General features: G+C 42.7%; 1 protein-coding gene across 1 annotated transcript in view; it reads right to left on the bottom strand.

Annotated features, from left to right (window-relative positions):
* TMEM132D (transmembrane protein 132D) overlaps window positions 1-17,626 on the bottom strand; it is a 632,768-nt gene that overhangs the window by 467,142 nt on the left and 148,000 nt on the right. Inside the window, exon 2 of the mRNA XM_060119302.1 lies at window positions 6,139-7,015. Coding sequence (XP_059975285.1) covers window positions 6,139-7,015 — 877 coding nt within the window. The remainder of the gene's footprint in view (window positions 1-6,138; window positions 7,016-17,626) is intronic.

Here is a 17,626-nt window from a genome sequence, read left to right as displayed (position 1 = left end):
TGCTCATGAGACAAGCCTCCCAGTAGAACCTGGGAAAGAGATTCAGTGAAACCTCAGGAAACTTTCCCAGTACCAATCTGGGAGCACAGCTGGTGCCACCGTTGGTACCTTCCTCCTTTCTTCTCTTCCCCCAAGAGGATCAGAGCTGTCAACCTTGGTCAAAAAATGTATCGCTAGAAAGGAACCATAGCTGTCAGGTGATGAAGGGATTCTTGAGTTGGAGGCCACTATGGATTAACAGCTTGAAGTGTGTGAAGCCTGTGAAGTTGTGTACAGAAAGGCTGTGTGTATTGTTACACAGTGGAGTTTGCACATACATGCATTAGACAATGGGACTCAATTATACAGGGTGGAGGGCACAGGGGACTGAGAGAGAGAGAGAGAGACAGAGAGAGAAGGCGGTTTAAATAGTTAAATTTCTAACTTGACCAATCAACTCAATAAGCGTAGCCCAGGAGAGCAAGAAGAATGACATGAACCCAATGGCCCCCAACTCCAGCTGCAAGTCCGAATCTCTTGGACACCTTTTTCAAAAGACTAACACCAGACACAATATTGTAAATCAACTATACATCAATTAAAAACAACAATAACAAAAGAGATCATGAAAAAGATTGAAGAACATTTTTAAAAATCTGTTCACAGTATAGCTTTAGATTTCCATTACCTTAAGGTATATGAACTGTAATAATAGACGGATAAACTACTTAAAGAAACTCATGTGCAGGCATTTAGTTTCATGGGTATTTTTGTTACTAAACAAAATACTAACACCAAGGCTTCACCCCAGACCAGTGCTGGGGCCAGAGGATCTTAGGAGCAGTCACCACTGGAAGCAGTGGCCTCAGCTCATCTCAGCTCCGGGTCCCTCTTACAGCACAAGTACCCTAATACGGCTGCACCCGACCCTTGTCATCTTGTATATATTATATGGCCTTGAAATAGACTAACCCTTTCACCTCAAGTCTAACAGAAGAACCTGCTCTCTGGCCCCTCCCTTAACAGAAGGTACATGGAGTGGACTCATGGAACCAGTGACAGCCATTCGATCCCCCAGTCGTTGACGGGTGTCCAGGGCGGGCCAGGTAGTGCATGAGAAACGAGGAAAGGGCGGCGAGCAGACCAAAGTTTCTGCCCTCCTGCAGCACGCACTCAAGAGGAAGTAAAAACGTGTAGCAGGTACAACTTAAGGGATTTTCCAGAAAAGTTGGACTCTACCCAGGGTTACCTTCATTCTAAACTGGGAACCTCCCTCTGCATTAAGAGCTGAATTTTTTCCCGACAACCACAATCATGGTTTTTCACTTGCAGGGGCGATTTTATCCCCAAGGGGACGTTAGGAAAGAGCTGTACCCATCTTGGGGGATCAAAATTCGGGGCTGTGTATACAGTGCGCTGAGGCCAGGGACACTGCTAACCGTCCTACAATGTACAGACCGGACTGCCCCTCACAACAAAATGTCATCTGATCCAAATGTCAATAGCCAAAGGCTGAGACATGTCTACTCTTTTGGATTATAACCCAAACTGTAAAGTAAATATCCAGATGCCCTTACTGAAATAAATGAATGGTTGAATAAAAAAATACATGAGGGAGAATAAACACATTTCACCTGCAGGATTCCAAAAAAATTTACATAAATATACCACCCACAAGGAGGCAGAGTGTAATTCCGTAATTGTGAGCTGTGGATCATCACTTCCTTCTGGAAAATACAGTATAGGGAGTGCAGAAAAAAGCAACTTTACAGACGAAAAACCCGAGAAATACCACCCCAGCCAGCGACCAAATTTCACATCAACAGTGATTAAGTCAGGGTGGGAGTACGTGTTCTTGATCCAATGCAATGAAAATGGCATTTTTCGTTTGTTTGTTCTTGAAAATCCCAATTGGCTTTTATTTCAAGATGATGGGGGAATAAAAAAGAGCACAGAGATACACCTGACGTCTTTGTGCCTTTACATGTGCTGTCCCCTTTGCCTGAAGTCCCTTTTTTTTGGCCTATAAAACCACTACATAATCAACAAGGACCTACTGTACAGCACAGGGAACTCCACTCAATATTCTACAACAACCCATATGGGAAAAGAATCCAAGAAAGACTAGACACATGCATATGCACAACTGAGCCATCCCACTGCACATCCGAAACCAACACAACACCGCAAGCCAACTACACTCCAATCAATACAAAACAAAAATTAAAAAAAAAAAAAAACCCACTACACACCAGCTCCCTCTCCTACCCCGGGCACAGACAGCAAGTAGGTATGTGAGCCACTGGGAGCTTCCCAAGAGTCTTTGCACCTTTGATTATAGTAAGAACAGAAGGAACTTCTGAAGGGATTCATTGTGCCGGGCCGGGGAGGGGTGCTGAGCAAAAAGGCTGTTGCATCTACACCAGGGGCGTCCTCCCCCTCCCACCCTGTGCATTGCCAAGGCTAGTGCCCCCGTGGCTTATTAATTCTTGAGACCCAAAATATACATCCAACTAACCTTTCATGTGTTTATTTTCTTAGATTAGCAGGCTGGGATTTATGGCCTGCAGCTAAGAATATTACTGGCTACACCAGGGCATAGTTTATCTGAAATAGAATAAGGAGAGATCTTTTCCTGGTCCAAGGTAGGTTCAAAAGCTACATCATTCAAGTGAATCAAGTTCAGGGCCAAACCACCTCAAACCACCACATATTATTTCTAACAATTGAGATTCCCAAACCACCAAAGAATATGTTTTGAGGCTTATCAACCCCAGGCCCACTTTGTCCCTTGTCAAATATTCTTACTTTATTCTCTTTCTCTTTTGTTTACAACTCTTATCTTTGCAAGAATATCTGCTTGGTAATAATGCCTTATTCGGAGATGGCCTTAGGTCTGACCACAGTCTGGGCATGAGATTCTTAACAAACTCTTGAGTATTTAGCATGTAAAACTGTAAAGACTTCAGCAAAGTATATGTATTGGTTAATAATTAACAATATGCCCATTCATTCATTCATTTAACCAATCTAAGCATATCTCTGATTTTGAGAAAAGCACCCAGGCATCTGAGTGCCATGCCTCTGCTCTGGACCTTTCCACCTGCATTTCCTGGAGTATCAGGGAACCAAACTAATGCTCTGCAAATATCTGGCTTCAGGCTCACATTCAGATCTGACAACGAGACTCCTTTGAAATTGACTTCCTGTGGGAAGAAGCAACCAAAAAATAGGTGGGAAAAGATGAGCAAGAAAGAGCTTTCGAGGCCTTTGATTCTCCGGACACATAATCAGGTGATGAGAGACCTAGGATGCTTCTGACATTAGCTCTCTGTCGGGGAAGGAAAGGAGATGGGGTGGTGAGAACATGCAAGAAAGGGTACAAGTGCTGTGGGATGCTTCTGTTGTCCACTGGAAGGAAAACATTCTCTGAAATTAAAAGGGATCCTTAGACGTCTAAAGAACAAACGCGTTTTGCTTTTCTTCCTTTGTGGAGGTCTGCTTTGGAAGACTCGAGCTCCAGGAGAGAACAGAACTTCTAAGATGACAAACAGCCCCATCCCGGTTTTCCTCTGTGCAATGGTTAATGCACACACATGCACCCTCCCAGCTATTTTTGTAAATTGCCCTTACGGATAATTTGCATGACAAAACTTGTTTCCCAGAATGGAAGCTGAGCCCCTGTGTGTAGCCACAGTCACCCAGAGATCACAGGTGCAGAAGTGACAGGAAGGTGGCAGTAGGTGGTCAAACAGTGTCTACAGCAGGAGTCTTGTTGGAGGCACAGGTAATTTGGTCCCCCCTCCACCCTGGCCATCCTTAAGTGGTGAGGGAAGTCCTGCTGACAGCTGATCTACAAAACATTAGCCCAGCTCTGGATCTCATTAGCATTGTCACGGCTGAGTCTAGAAACAAGTCACCATTGCTGAGGAAAGCACTCAAGGATACTTGGCTGGATCCTTCAGGGTTATTTACAGCAGATGGCCAGATAGAGCAGGCCCATGCTAATTCTAAATATTTGGAAGCTATGCTAAACGAGTGTCAAATTGGCTTCATTAAAAAAGATACACAGTTTTATTATTTTCTAATTATGACAATTCCGACTAAAGGCTAATGACATTACCAGATCCAGGTTTCCCGTCAGCTGTTTTCATAAACAGATAAGACTCATTGCTAATTAGAGCATGTTAAGTATTCAACAGACACATTATTAATGCCAGCCTTTAACAAGATGGAAAGTGTGCCACTTTACCAACTTAAACACACATTCATGAAATATTTACTGATTTACTATTGTCTTAACTAGAAAACTGATTTTTTAAAACACCTTTCTAATTGATGGACTCTGAACACATACACTTTGGCTCTACATCCAAAATTTTCCAATCTTTTGACTTGTAAGTGGAGCCACCCAATCTAGATGCTTCAAAGATGCTTCTTTCTGAATCTGCGAAGACTTGGAACCTTTAGATTATGTAGCCCGGGAGCAAATTTCTCCATGTCGCAGCTTGCCGATGACAAGACAGCCCTCAGGACTCAGAGGAACACCTTAGTAGGCAGTGGATTGTGGCTGGATGCACAGCTATTTGTGAAATTTAATTCTACATATATAACCGATTCCCAAAAAAACCGATGTGGATATCATCTCCTGGAGAGTTAAAACTTTAAGAGATTCTGGTTCGTAAATCAGGGTCCAGGAAATCAACAATCAGTAGTTGGCAAACAGAAAAAATGTCGGAATATGAAGTCATGTGATTTCCCCTTATTCAAAACCTTGAGTTTCCATCAGCAAAATATTTCTCTATATAAACAGCCATCTCCACGAAGAATATTATATAAGACTGTTGAGCCTGAGAAAACCAAGCACAGAACTAGCACACCAGCCAGAGGGCCCATGACCAGCTCAATCTAGGTCTGATTTCTGAAGAACAGAAGGGAGAGATCATGAGGGCTCATACCCACAGATGTGTTTATGTACCCTAAATCCCTGTGCTTAATCCCCAGATGCACCTCCAACCCCAGCCAAAGGTTTTACCTTCCAACAATCAGCCAAGTTCAGTCATGAGGTTAATGCCATCTATTGGTTTCTGTTTCTTCAGTTGAGATTAAAAGGGAATTCCCAGCACTAGCTCACAATCAACAAAACTGAAATGTGCAAAGTATAAGCAAAAGAATGACTCCTTTCTTAAACTCACCCACCCCTTAACAAACACAGAAAGAAAGAAGTTAAAAAAAAAAGAAAGAAAGAATGGGAGAGGGACAAAAGGGTTGGTCATTACTGGATGTACTTTAAAAACCAACATATAAATGTGTGCCATGTCCACTAACACTAATATGTTCAGAGGTCATAAACAAATTTGATTACATGGCACTTCAGATCAAGTTTCTGGAGTATGTAGCAATGTCAGGACATATTTAGTGACCTAACAACACTTATACCAAATAGCTGTTATAATCAGACTCATCTGTGTTTAAAACAAACGAACCAAAAAACTGTTATGAAAATCCAGTCAAACCAAGGCAAGTAGCTTCCCTCCCATACTACATTCCAAAGAGAAAATGCACTCATTGTTTTTCCTAAAGCTCACAGTACTCACTTTAAATGTCTCGTCTTTGGTATATTCTTATATAAGACACTCAACGAATTCTACTGGATGGCCTTCACACTTTTTGTTCTTTTATATTTTGAGCACTAAGCTCTATTTCCAGAGAGAAATAAAATAACTTTGAGGTTGGTACCATAGAGCGCACTTAGAACTCACACGTTTGGAAGAGATTTTGAGTTGGCAGAGCTGCATCCCCTACCCTACCCCACAACTGTCGCCATCCCATTTGCAGGCTGATTTCAACTGTGAGCCATTTATCCTAAAACCTGCTGAGAACCGCCTGAGCCAGGGCACAGGCAGGTTAGCCTCCTCCCGGCTTTTCTGGGATGGCCCGGAAAACCTATGAATGAGAAGGTCTTCACCGCCCAGCTGCCAACCCGGAGAGATCCAGCTGGTCTCTTGATTTGACAGTGAACACGGAGTCTGTAAAACCTGGAAGGATGTTTCTACCCCGGACAGCGCTAACACAGCTCTCCGGATCAAATAGACGGGGTTCCCAGAAGCACCCTCTGACCTTGGAGATGCTACAGGGAGATACTCCCAATGAACTCACCTCAGCGTGAAGCGGTCCTCGGTGGAGTTTTTGGAGATGGAGACGGGAAACGTCAGCACATCTCCCTGCCTGACCGTCTTTGGCACGTACTGCACGGCCACGTGGTTGTCCAAACGCAGCTCTCTCAGGGGCGGCCGGCTCGGGGTCTGGTAAAGAAAAACGCTCCCGATCCTCTGCAAGGGAGGCCCCGACTCATCGATGTCGCTGCGGCCCGGCCGCATCCCTCCGGCTCTCCTGGCACAGTCTCCGCGCTCGTCCCCGGGCTGCAGGGCGTAGTAGAGCTCCACGGGGCTGCCCTCGCGGGGCTCGGGCAACTTCTTCCTCCCGGCCACCACCGTGGGGGGCCCGAACCAGGCGGCCGGGAGCTCCAGCTGCGCCACGCACAGCCCCAGGGCCCCCTGCAGCCGGCAGCTGCTCCTCACCTCCCTGGTCTCCCGGAAGGCGAACACCCGCAGGCAGGGCAGCCTCTGCGCGGGGCCGGCGTCATCCCAGTCCCTGCCCACCACGTGGAACAGCACCTGCACCCGGGGCCGGCTCAGGGAGACCTTGTCCCGCAGGATGTGCGCTTTCAGCTTCCAGTTGAGGGAAAACGTGCTGGTGAATCCAAACGGGCTGGAAGGCAGCATCAAGTCCTGGGGGACCACCTGCTCGATGGCAAAAGGCCCATAGCTGGCATTCAGGACGGGGAACCTCTTGGATTTGTAAATCAGAAAGGACTCCACGCGCGACTGCAGACTGGAGTTTCTCATGATGTCCTGGTTGGCTTCCTTCAGGAAGAAGGACACGTCCGCATGGTGGATGTGGTAGGTCACAGGGAGGTAGGTGGGCAGCAAGGAGAACCTCTGGATGCTTTCCAGGATGCCGCGGCTCGCCACCACTGTCGGGATGAATCGGGGTTCAGGGGTTAGAGACTCCAGGGCAAGGGTACCGATATTTCAGATCTCTTTGCACCTCTCCCCCCCTTTATAAGGACTGCCTTGTCTTTGCACTAATTACGCAATTCTTTACTCAAAAGGCCTTACTTAAATCAACTCATCTTATAGGAAATATATTTCTTTAAAAAAATTGATGCCACTGGAGTAGACAACAGGCATCACTGGCCATGCATAGAAGCTAAGTGTGCAAATAAATAAATTTCAAATCATGCCTTTAATTTTCAGCTAGCGGTCCTGGTGCCTTTAGGAGGCGATGGGTTATGCCCAAGACTTGTTCTCTTTTCGTTAAAGGGAGAGATCCTCATGAGAAAGGTCTTAAGAATGTGCTGGCATCCAACAGAGAAGGGCATTCCCGTGAACTCAACCAGATGGACCAAGACTGGAAACGAAAATGACCTCTCAGCATGTGGTTTGAGGCTGTGTCCATATTCCACCCAATACTATTTTATGTTCCACCAGATACACCCGCCGCACGTAAGGACATAATGACCATCGTGAAATGATAAAGAGCATTAAGGTGGGCAATCACATATCACTTGGATATCACACACTTTCCTGGGGGTTAAGCTGAGAGATGGAGAGAAAAGACCTCGGAAGGATCATGCTACGAGGAAACCTCCACAGATGAGATGGGCTGACCACGTCTGGTCAGGTCCATGTGTCCCTAGAACCCAAGAACCAAAGGGATCCCATCACTCATCCTTCGTAAAAGCTATGTGGACCCCAATGCACAGAAAGCATTCTTTTTTTTTTTTTTTTTTCCTTACTAAGCATATCCCTCCCTCAGGGGGAACATTCCAAAATGTTATTTTTACATCGTGCCTTATATTCTGGAAGAAAAACACAGACACAGAAATTACATAATTCAAGAACCAACTTAACAGGCTTTAGAAATGGAAATTATTGGCTCTGGGATCACTGACTTTCTAGGCAAAGCTCCACAAGTTATCTGAAGCCCTTCTCATTAGTCGCCCTGTAAGTATCACTGGTTCTTCTGCAGTAAAAGCAACTGAAGCCCTGACATTCATCAGGCCAAACTGTTTCAGTGGCTCACGTGAGCACACTTTGGGATGCACGACGCCTACATGAGCCTGGAACCCTCTTGGCTGTTGTCTGTGAACAGAGGAGGAAGCAAAGGACTCAGAGAAAGGGGTCTTGACTGTGGCTTTGCTGCACAGATCTCGAGAGAGAACAGGCAAGTCACTGAGCCTCTCTGCCTCTCCTGGACTGGTCTGAATGAAGTAGGAGGGCACCAACCAGAGTATGGAGGCCCCCATCCAGTTCTAACAGTGCAGGATGCTCAGCTGTGGTCCATCCTGCTTCTGGACAAGAAGCCAGCTTGACATACACTCATCCTGAGTTGATGGACAGCCCCGAGGGAAGGGCTCCCTCAATTCCATGGCATCACCCAACTCAGCCCAGGCTGAGCGCCCCAGTTCAGCAACGAAGGTGTCTATGGCCCTGAACCATTTGAAACTTCCAGTATCTGAGCAGTTTCAATTCACCCAAGCGGCGATTTCATATGATTCAACCTAATACATCAGAATTTCTTTGTCAAACATCAGAATATCATAGACCTCACAAGAGACCTCATTACTTTATCAGGACTATATTTTTCTTAACATTCTGGAAATCCCTCAGGATTTATATTTTCAATAAACGTGTATCATCACGTGAGATTTTCGTGAAACTGAAGCACAGGCAGTGGGTTTCATGCTCATGCTCAGGGTTGAAGCTTTCTCCTTCATCCCCTCTCTGGGTACCACCTCCCCTCCCCCACCTTGCTGGCTACACTCCTGTGACTGTTCAGGCTGTGTCATAAATGGAATGCCTCCTTTGACTGCATGATTCTGCATTTATATGCACCATCGATGTCCTTCTGTAGATCCCATACTTCCTTATCACAGGACTTCATGCTCTTCTGTAATTCCCTTCATGCCCCAGTGGGTTATGTGCAAGTGAGTAGAGATGACATATGAGCCTTTTCTCTGTTTTATTCATAGTCCTTAGAAGAGCACCCGACAAATACTAGTTTCTCAGTAAATATTTGAAAAATGAATGAATCAACAAATGAATTATGCTTCCAATATTACAAAAAGCAGATTATATTTTTACATCAGGATTTTATATGCTGTCTCCTCCATTACTATCACTCTATAATTAGAATCTTCCATCCTTTTATCCCATGAAGAGCTCCATGTAATCTTGGTGATAAAAGACCTACATCCATCACACAGTGCCCCCTGATTCTTTTTTTTTTCTTTTTTAATGTCATTGGAGTACAGTTGACTTACAATGTTGGGTTAGTTTCAGGTGTACTGCAAAGTGATTCAGTTATACATATACATGTATCCATCCTTTTTCAGATTCTTTTCCCATTTAGGTGATCACAGAATGCTGAGTAGAGTTCCCTGTGCTACACAGTAGGTCCTTGTTGGTTATCTGTCTTATATATAGTAGTGTGTAGATGTTCATTCCAAGCTCCCAATTTATCCCTTTCCCCACCCCACGTTTCCCCTTTGGTAACCGTAAGTTTGTTTTCGAGATCTGTAAATCTGTTTTGGTTCTGTAAATACGTTTTAAAAAATGATACAAATGAACTTATTTACAAAACAGAAACAGACTCACAGACACCCTGATTCTTATAAATGCAGCTTGGCACCACTTGGGTTGTCATCACACCAGCCTGTCATTCATTGTAGACACTGCTGAAGCCAAATAGCCAGGTTATAGATAGTCAAACATTAATACCAGACACCGAGGCTCTGTGAACTTTCCTGTTGGAACATCTGACCCCTATTTGAGTACACCAAACTAAACTGGGCAACTAATTACATATTCCAAGGTCAATGGCTGTGGGTCCTCTGACTTTATTTGGGAAAGCAACCAGGGGAACGCCACCGGCATCATTCAAAGGGAAGTCATTTCTAAGCTTCATTCCACGAAGAGCCTATTTGTCTTTTAGCCTAGTATCTGACCTACATGTTTATTGCTTAAAAATGCTCCAAGTTGACCTAAAGCTAGTGTTATTTCCTTTTTCTGTCTTTTTTTTTAAAAACAAAATTCAAAAAAGAATGTTCCACCATGCACAGAATAGATTAAGAAGGAAAACTAATTAACCTCAAATCCCCACGGGGGTGGCTATTATAACCTACGAGCACCAATTCCACATTAAAAAAAGAGCAAGGTATCAAATAACAAAGAAGTTGCACGTGGTAAATCTCACTTAATAACCCATTAAGAAAAAAAAATTACATTTGATTTTGGTGCTGTGACTTTATATGCTTATTTGAAAGAAAGTGACATGTTCCCATCGTTAAGCAACGCAGTGACCTCATAGAGATTTTCTATTAATTTACCATTTTGAAAACATAATTTCCCCTAAATAATACTTTTATGAAACCTGAGAAAGACGGTGATTTGAGCACAGACCTTTAAAATTTCCCCTGAGTGGACTCAAAAGCAGTAACTAAGGGAATATGGTAATAAATAAAAATCTGTGTCTGTGTTAAATATTCAGTGCAAATTGCACACCCTGGCCTGGGAGAATTCCTGAGAAATTAAATGGGATACCAATGCCTCATGCAGAAAATACAGCATGGTGAGGGTTGCCAGATACAACATACAGGAAACCCAGTTATGTTTCCATTTCTAATTGACAGAAATGTTGCATGGGGCATGCTTATAATTAAAAACAAGAACAAAATTTGTTGTTTATCTGAAATCCAAATGTTACTGGGCACCCTGAATTGTTGTTGGCTAAATCTAGCATCTCTAAGCATGACATCATAAAAGAAGATGATAGCCTGGTGGAACTACCCTGATATTTCTAAGAGCAAAGGCCACTGTATCCCAGGAATGCCCCACACTGGGTAACGTTCCTGATGCTGGCTGCTGACAACATTTGTAATCAGCTGAATTGAAAGACTCAGGAGTGAGTTGGACCACACTGTGTAGAAAACCCCAGAATCAGGGCCTCTTGCTGATGTGGAACAGGAGGTATGACACGGCGTCACTGTGGACTGAGTCCAAGCCAAAGCAAAATGACTTACGGGACACTGGCCCCCAGTGTAGCAGCTGTACCAAATTGAGAGAAGGGAGAGTACAACAATGGTCTGAGAATACCAGGAAAGCCAACACACCCCCATGCTGCTCAGGCTGCTGCATCACCGATATGGGAATGTAGGGCCAGCGCCCTTCCAGGTGGACGTTTCATGTGCAGCTCTATCAAGAGCAAGTGGAAACCAAATGGAAAGAACAGGAAGCCACCCCACTGTGTCAGGATGCCAATGCACTAGAGGCTACCCTCATTCAAGGACAGCTAGAGAGAAGGCAAATACAGATGAAAAACAGAAGGAGCATAAAATGTTTGTTTCATAAATAAAAACTGCAAAATCAAAGAAGGGCATTTGATAGGGCACTGAAGAGACAGGAACAGCAAAGCTTTGAAGGGTGGTTACCACAGAATACTGATGTATATTTTACACAGAATAACTTCTATGCTCTCGCTAATCAAGAAAATGCAGGACCCTTGTTATTTTATAATGAAATAAGACTAAGATGGAAGAAGATACGGCAGTATTAAAAGTAAGGGATTTAAAATGGTTTCAGAAGCAATAAAAAAGATATGAAAAAGGAGAAAATTGAATTTATCCTGTGAAAAGGAGAATGTGTGAAGCTTTCCCTGAAGCTAAATGGAAAAGACAAGAAATGAAAATGATGATCAGTGCCAGGCTGCAAACATGAGAGACATTAGATATGTATACAGATAATAGGGCTTCTAAGAAAAATAGCAGAAAAATGCAAAAGAAGCATCATTAAAAGACAATCGAGAAAGGAAAACAGTCCTGGGGTAAAAATAAATAAATATTTCACTGAATTCCAAGGAAAACTGGAAACACCACCTTTTAGGTATTTCCTAAAGTCATTTCTTAATGTCAAGGATAAATAAATAATTCTATAAGTGCTTATTTAAAAATAAAACAGAAATTCAAAAAGAAAAATATCAACTGGTCTCAGTTGTATCTACCGTACAAAATTAAGTCTTAAAAATGATAAATATTTCCATAAATCTGATGGAGAATGTTCAAATTGAACAATTCTCTAACCTAGAGATTTTCCTGATAATATGTGAGGACAGGAGAAAGATGCAAGGTTACATCCTATCTGTCCTTCCTTAAGAAAAAACAAACAAACAAACACTGAAGCCTATTATTCAGGCAGCCAGGAGGTGGTTAAAGTGTAATATTCAGGAACAGGAAGGTCATGACATAGACATGAAAACATTTAAGCATCGAATAAATTCAAATACAGTTTTAAATGTAGGCAAAACCAACAAGGTCAAAATAGTTATTGATCAAAGAAAAACCATAATCCAAACATTATATTATTTAAAAATCATAAACTTGGTAAAAATGCCAAAAGAAACATGAAAAGAAAAAAAGTAAAAGGGTACTAATTTTGTATATCCATAGAAGTGGCTTTATTTTTGTCAATGGTAACCAAATAAATATATATTTAACTATAATTTTTTACAAGTTTAAAATCAGGCTGTTTGGCTTACAAATTGGAAAGGGAGAGAGAGAAAGAGAGAAAACAGAAACAGTTCATTGAGTGATATATTGAAATTACAGAACACAGATCATCAAGAAAGAAAAATGATAAAAAGCATAAAATATGATGAGAGGAGTAAGAACAAATTTGTTAATTATGACACTAAATATAAATGAGTTAAACTCTACTGTGAAAAGACAAACACTGTCAGGATGACTCAAAAATTATAAGACATATGTCCTATGTCTCTTGTTGCCAATAATAAAAACTTTCCTTTGGTCCTTCTTAATGCTTTTGGCTTTGAAGTGTATTAGGGTGGGCCAAAAAGTTCGTTTGGGTTTTTCTGTAAGCTGTTAGAAAAACCCAAACTTTTTGGCCCACCCAATATTTTTTTTCCCGAGGTTAAGACAGCCATCCCTGTCCATGTTTTCCTTGTTTTTTGTAAGCATTTTCTTAGTACAACATTTTGCCTGCTTTTATTTTGTGTAACTGTGTCACTTTTCTTAGTGTCAGTGTCAAAATAGATTCTGATTGTAAGCCTCTGCTTGATTGGTATGTTTGAATTTATTCCTGCTATCATATTCTAAACAAATGTCCCACAATTCTCTGTGTGTGTATGCGTGCGTGCTTCATTTCTTCTCTTTTGCTGGATGGATTTTTATGTGCTCCTTTTTTCTTTCTAGAGATTGAAAAATGTTATAGAGGTTCTTGATTGTCAAAGAAAAAATATGCATTCAAATTGATTAATCATCAAACTGAAAATATACAAATTTGAATTGATTCATAACCTTATCACTATGGCAAAATATTCTGGAATTTCTGTTTAATAAATCCAAATGAAAGACAGTTCACTCCACTCCAGTCTTCTCCCTTAAAAGTTATATTTGAAAAAAACAAAATCTTAACATAAAGGAAAGAAGACTTTCTATCTCCAGTAAAGTAGGAATAAGAAAGCAGACCAAAACTCAAAACAAAAACAATATCCAACTTAACATGAATTGGATAGCTTTCCCCAAGAGTGAATGAAGGTCTCTTCATGGACCAGAAGGGTCTAAACATGCTTAGAATGGCAAGACCTAAGGATGTAGCAGACCTCATGATAGCTGTGGTTGATGGGGAAACCCTGGCACTTCCCTGCTTCCTGTGACCTTGCTGGGTCCCAGGTGAATGTGTCAGAGATAAAAAGGAAAGTAGATGGCGTTACTGAGAGCTGGGACACACTAGGTATTCTGTGAGCTTCATTACATTCCTGAAAGCCCCAGACTGAGATGAGAGGTATGCCTCTAGGAACTTGCATTAGAGGTTGTTCAAGACACAAAGCCAAATCAAAGTTCCTAACTGGCTTAGCTCACTCCCCTGGCTCCTTACTCCTGGGTACCGGGGTTGCCCTATGCAGAGAAGAATAATCAACTGTCCCACCCAACCCCTAACACATGCTCAGCTGATGACTTGTACTTCGGAATCCACCAGAAAGGAACTCTCTCATCTTCCCTCCAGCAAATCTGACAGCAACTTAGAATTTGCTACCCATCTTTGCCTATGATGATAAGCATCTCCTTTTCCTTCAAAAATAAGTCCTTAAGGTCCAGCAACTTTTCCTTCTCAAGCTTCCACATCATCTATTTCTCCCTCCTCAGCTGGATAGCTCATCACAGTATAAAAACCTAGTATACTCAAACTTCAGAAACAAACAAAACTGGCCTTTGACTCTGAATCCTTTTTTCTCTACCACCTCATCTCTCTGCTTCTCTGCATACACATATGTAGGTATAGAGTCACTATTATAAATATGCTTTGTACCTGTTTATATTTATGTCAATGATAGTAGACAGCTCTGTAAACATGCACACACACACAGATGCACACACAGACACACACACAGTGTTGTCTATGGTCACTGTCATGGGCCATATAATGCCTCCCACCAAAGATATCCACAACTTAACCCTCACCTGTGAATACATGACCTTCATGGCCTAAGGGACTCTGCCGATGTGACTAAGTTAAATGTTTTGAGATGGGAGATGAGCCTGGTTTATCCAGTGGGACCAATGTCATCACAAAGGTCTTTATAACAGAATGTCAGGAGGTCAGAGAGTAAGAATATGCTTCTTTCTGGCTTTGAAGATGGAGGAAGGGGCCATGAACTAAGGCATGGAGGCAGCCTCTAGAAGTTGGAAAGGCAGGGAAACAACTGTCTTCTGGAACCTCTGGAAGGAATGCTGCCTGGGGAATAATTTTAGACTTCTGACCATTGCCTTTCTCTTATAATGATTGCAAGTGTCATTTATGTCATTTTATATTATTTTCCCCCTTTTGTAGATAAGGCAATCGAGAGTCAAAGGGACGGACAACTTGACCAAGGTCACACAACTAGTCAGCGCCCAGGGGGGACTGGAGAAGGTAGGTCTAGGGCAATGGTGGCTGGACCTGGCAGGCAGGTGCAGACTCGCAAGAGCTGCTTCTATGTACCTCCTTCCAGCTCCACATCCAGTAACTTCAGGTGGGTAGATGCCAGTCGCCCATGGTGGGAGTGTTTACACTATGGACACTGGCAAACCCTACAGACCAGGTGTCCATCCTCCCTCCCATCAGAGCCAGTGATTAAACACTGATCCTACTGATCTGCTGCCTGGGCTTGAATTCGCCACATTCCACTGTGATCCTATCACTTTTTCTGTTACCATTAAAAAGATTTCCTTGGCTCTCCAACGACTCCCATGTGAAATTTACATTCTGTAGCTCAACGTTCAAAATCTCTGAGTATTCACAGCCATCCTCCCTTCCGAGCTTCAGGATCTTGCTATCTGCCGCATCTAACCTACACTCCGACCAGACTGAGCGGTCATTCATCAAGTGCAACCCTAGGTTCTCTCTTCTGCTGCTCTCACCCTCTGGGTTGTCATACTCTCTCCCCAAAGCAAACCTCTAACAGGAAAATGGCCATTTGTTCTAGAACACTGCATGAGGGCCTCCAGATCTAAGAAGCCCTCCCCATACACCCCAGCCAAATGGGGTCTATGTCTATGCAGCATTGTGATTTCTCCTTGGATGTGTAGCAAATTCTGCTTCGTATCACAGTTAAGGGAGTTCGTTTTCCCCACTAAATTATTTATTCAATGACAACACTTACTTCGTTCTGGACACTGTTCTATACTCTCTAGAATGATCAAAGAATGTAATACTCCCAGCACCCCCCATGCGTTTGGTGCTTTTTATCATCCTCAGATCACAGTGAGGAAACTGAGATCCAGAGAGGTCAAGGGACTTACTTAAAGTCACACAGGTGGTAAATGGCAGAGACTGAACTTCAACCCAACAGCCTGGCTCCTTTAGCACTAAGCAATGTGACCCTCAAGGAGGTATTCAAGGACCCAGCCCTGTTGTGTTCACCTTTCCATATTAAATCATGCTTTTGCCAGAAGGTGGCTTGAGTTTCAACGGCACCATGCTTGATTAATTCCCAGTGGTACACAGAAAAACGTATTTTTAAAGATTGTAATTAGCCGTGCACCTCTCTTAATGCATACTGGAAAAATATAATTCGTACATCAAGCCCAAGAGTCATGATTGTTATAGCTGAGGCTGACCCAAAAATACATATTTTTTGGTGATTGGTCCGCAGCGGCTGCTTGAATTTCAAGTCCAGGGCTTTCAGGACCTGCTGTTTCAGCAAAAGCTGGGAGATGACACATGTGATGCCCCCAGAACCCAGCACAGAGCTGAACACATTTGGAGGCCTTGTCATGTATTCTTTAAGTGAGAAAATGTTAGCTCCGGGGAAAGACACAGGTTGTCCCTTGGGATTTGTGTCAGGAAAGGGACACTTTTTGAAGACCTTGAAAATAATTGCATCCTTTTTACCCCTTCCCCCCAGAACACTGTGGGGGGAGGAGGGTGGGTAAAAGTATAGGAGAAAGGTCCGTTTACAGAGGTGAACACATTTACTTTATCCACGTGGTTCTTCATTTGCTTCTAAAACGTTGAATTTGTTGCTTCCGATATTTCAGAAGGGAATCTGTCTTTTGTTTCTCAAGCACATTTTCATACTTTGAATGATTGAGGAAACTGGTATCTGACTGCAGCTTCCCAAAGGAGCCTGACAACTAAAGAACGTAGCCGGCGGCAAATGCAGCAGATTTAAGTGTAGATTTAAGTGTGAGAAGCACTCTAGCTTAAAGAATAATTTGTTATGAGAAATGTGTTTGGAGGCTGTGGAGTTCTCTTAAAAGATACGTTTCTGTCTTTATTCGTCCTGTCATTCGTGGCTCAAATAATTGTGCCAGGAGCTGTCCAAGGTGCTGGAGAGACAGGATTAAACAGAAGGAATGATATCCCTATCCTCACGAGGCTGACATCCTAGTGAAGAAGGCAGATTTAAAAACCAAGTAAAGAAATAAACTCATGTAATGTAATTTCACGCAGCAGGAAGAGCCATGAAGAAAAATAAACGAGGGTGCACAGATGGAAGCATGGCCAGTCAAGTAGGCCTGTAACCTGAAATAAGGAGGCTGTAAGGAGAGTTATACGTTCCCATATATATTAATCATTTTTAGTCACTGTCAGCCTTTACATTTCACTAGCTAAATGCAAAAGCCTGGAAATCAAATAGAAATTCAGGCAGTCTTAACCAGGGGCTTTCCACCCCAGGACTACTGAGGATAATTCTTTATTGCAGGAGGTTGTTTTGTGCATTGTTGACTATTTATCAGCATCCTTGACCTCAACTCACTAGATGCCAGTAGAACTCCCTTGCCCCGTTGTGACAACCATAAATGTGTCCAGACGTTGCCAAATACCCCTCAGGGTAAAGTTGCCAGATGAACACACAGGGCATCCATTTATATTTGAATTTCAGAATAATAACGAATACTTTTCTTAGTGTAAGTACCAAATATTACATGGGACCTTCATAGTTTATTTGAAAATCAACTTTAACTGGACATTTTGTATGTTTATCTGCTATATCTGGCAACCCTAAATGGGAAGCAAAACCATTC

Source organism: Mesoplodon densirostris, chromosome 15 (genome assembly GCF_025265405.1).
Source record: "Mesoplodon densirostris isolate mMesDen1 chromosome 15, mMesDen1 primary haplotype, whole genome shotgun sequence".
Lineage (NCBI taxonomy): Eukaryota > Metazoa > Chordata > Mammalia > Artiodactyla > Ziphiidae > Mesoplodon > Mesoplodon densirostris.
Note: the sequence above shows the minus strand (reverse complement) of the source record. Positions and strands in the feature narration are given on the sequence as shown.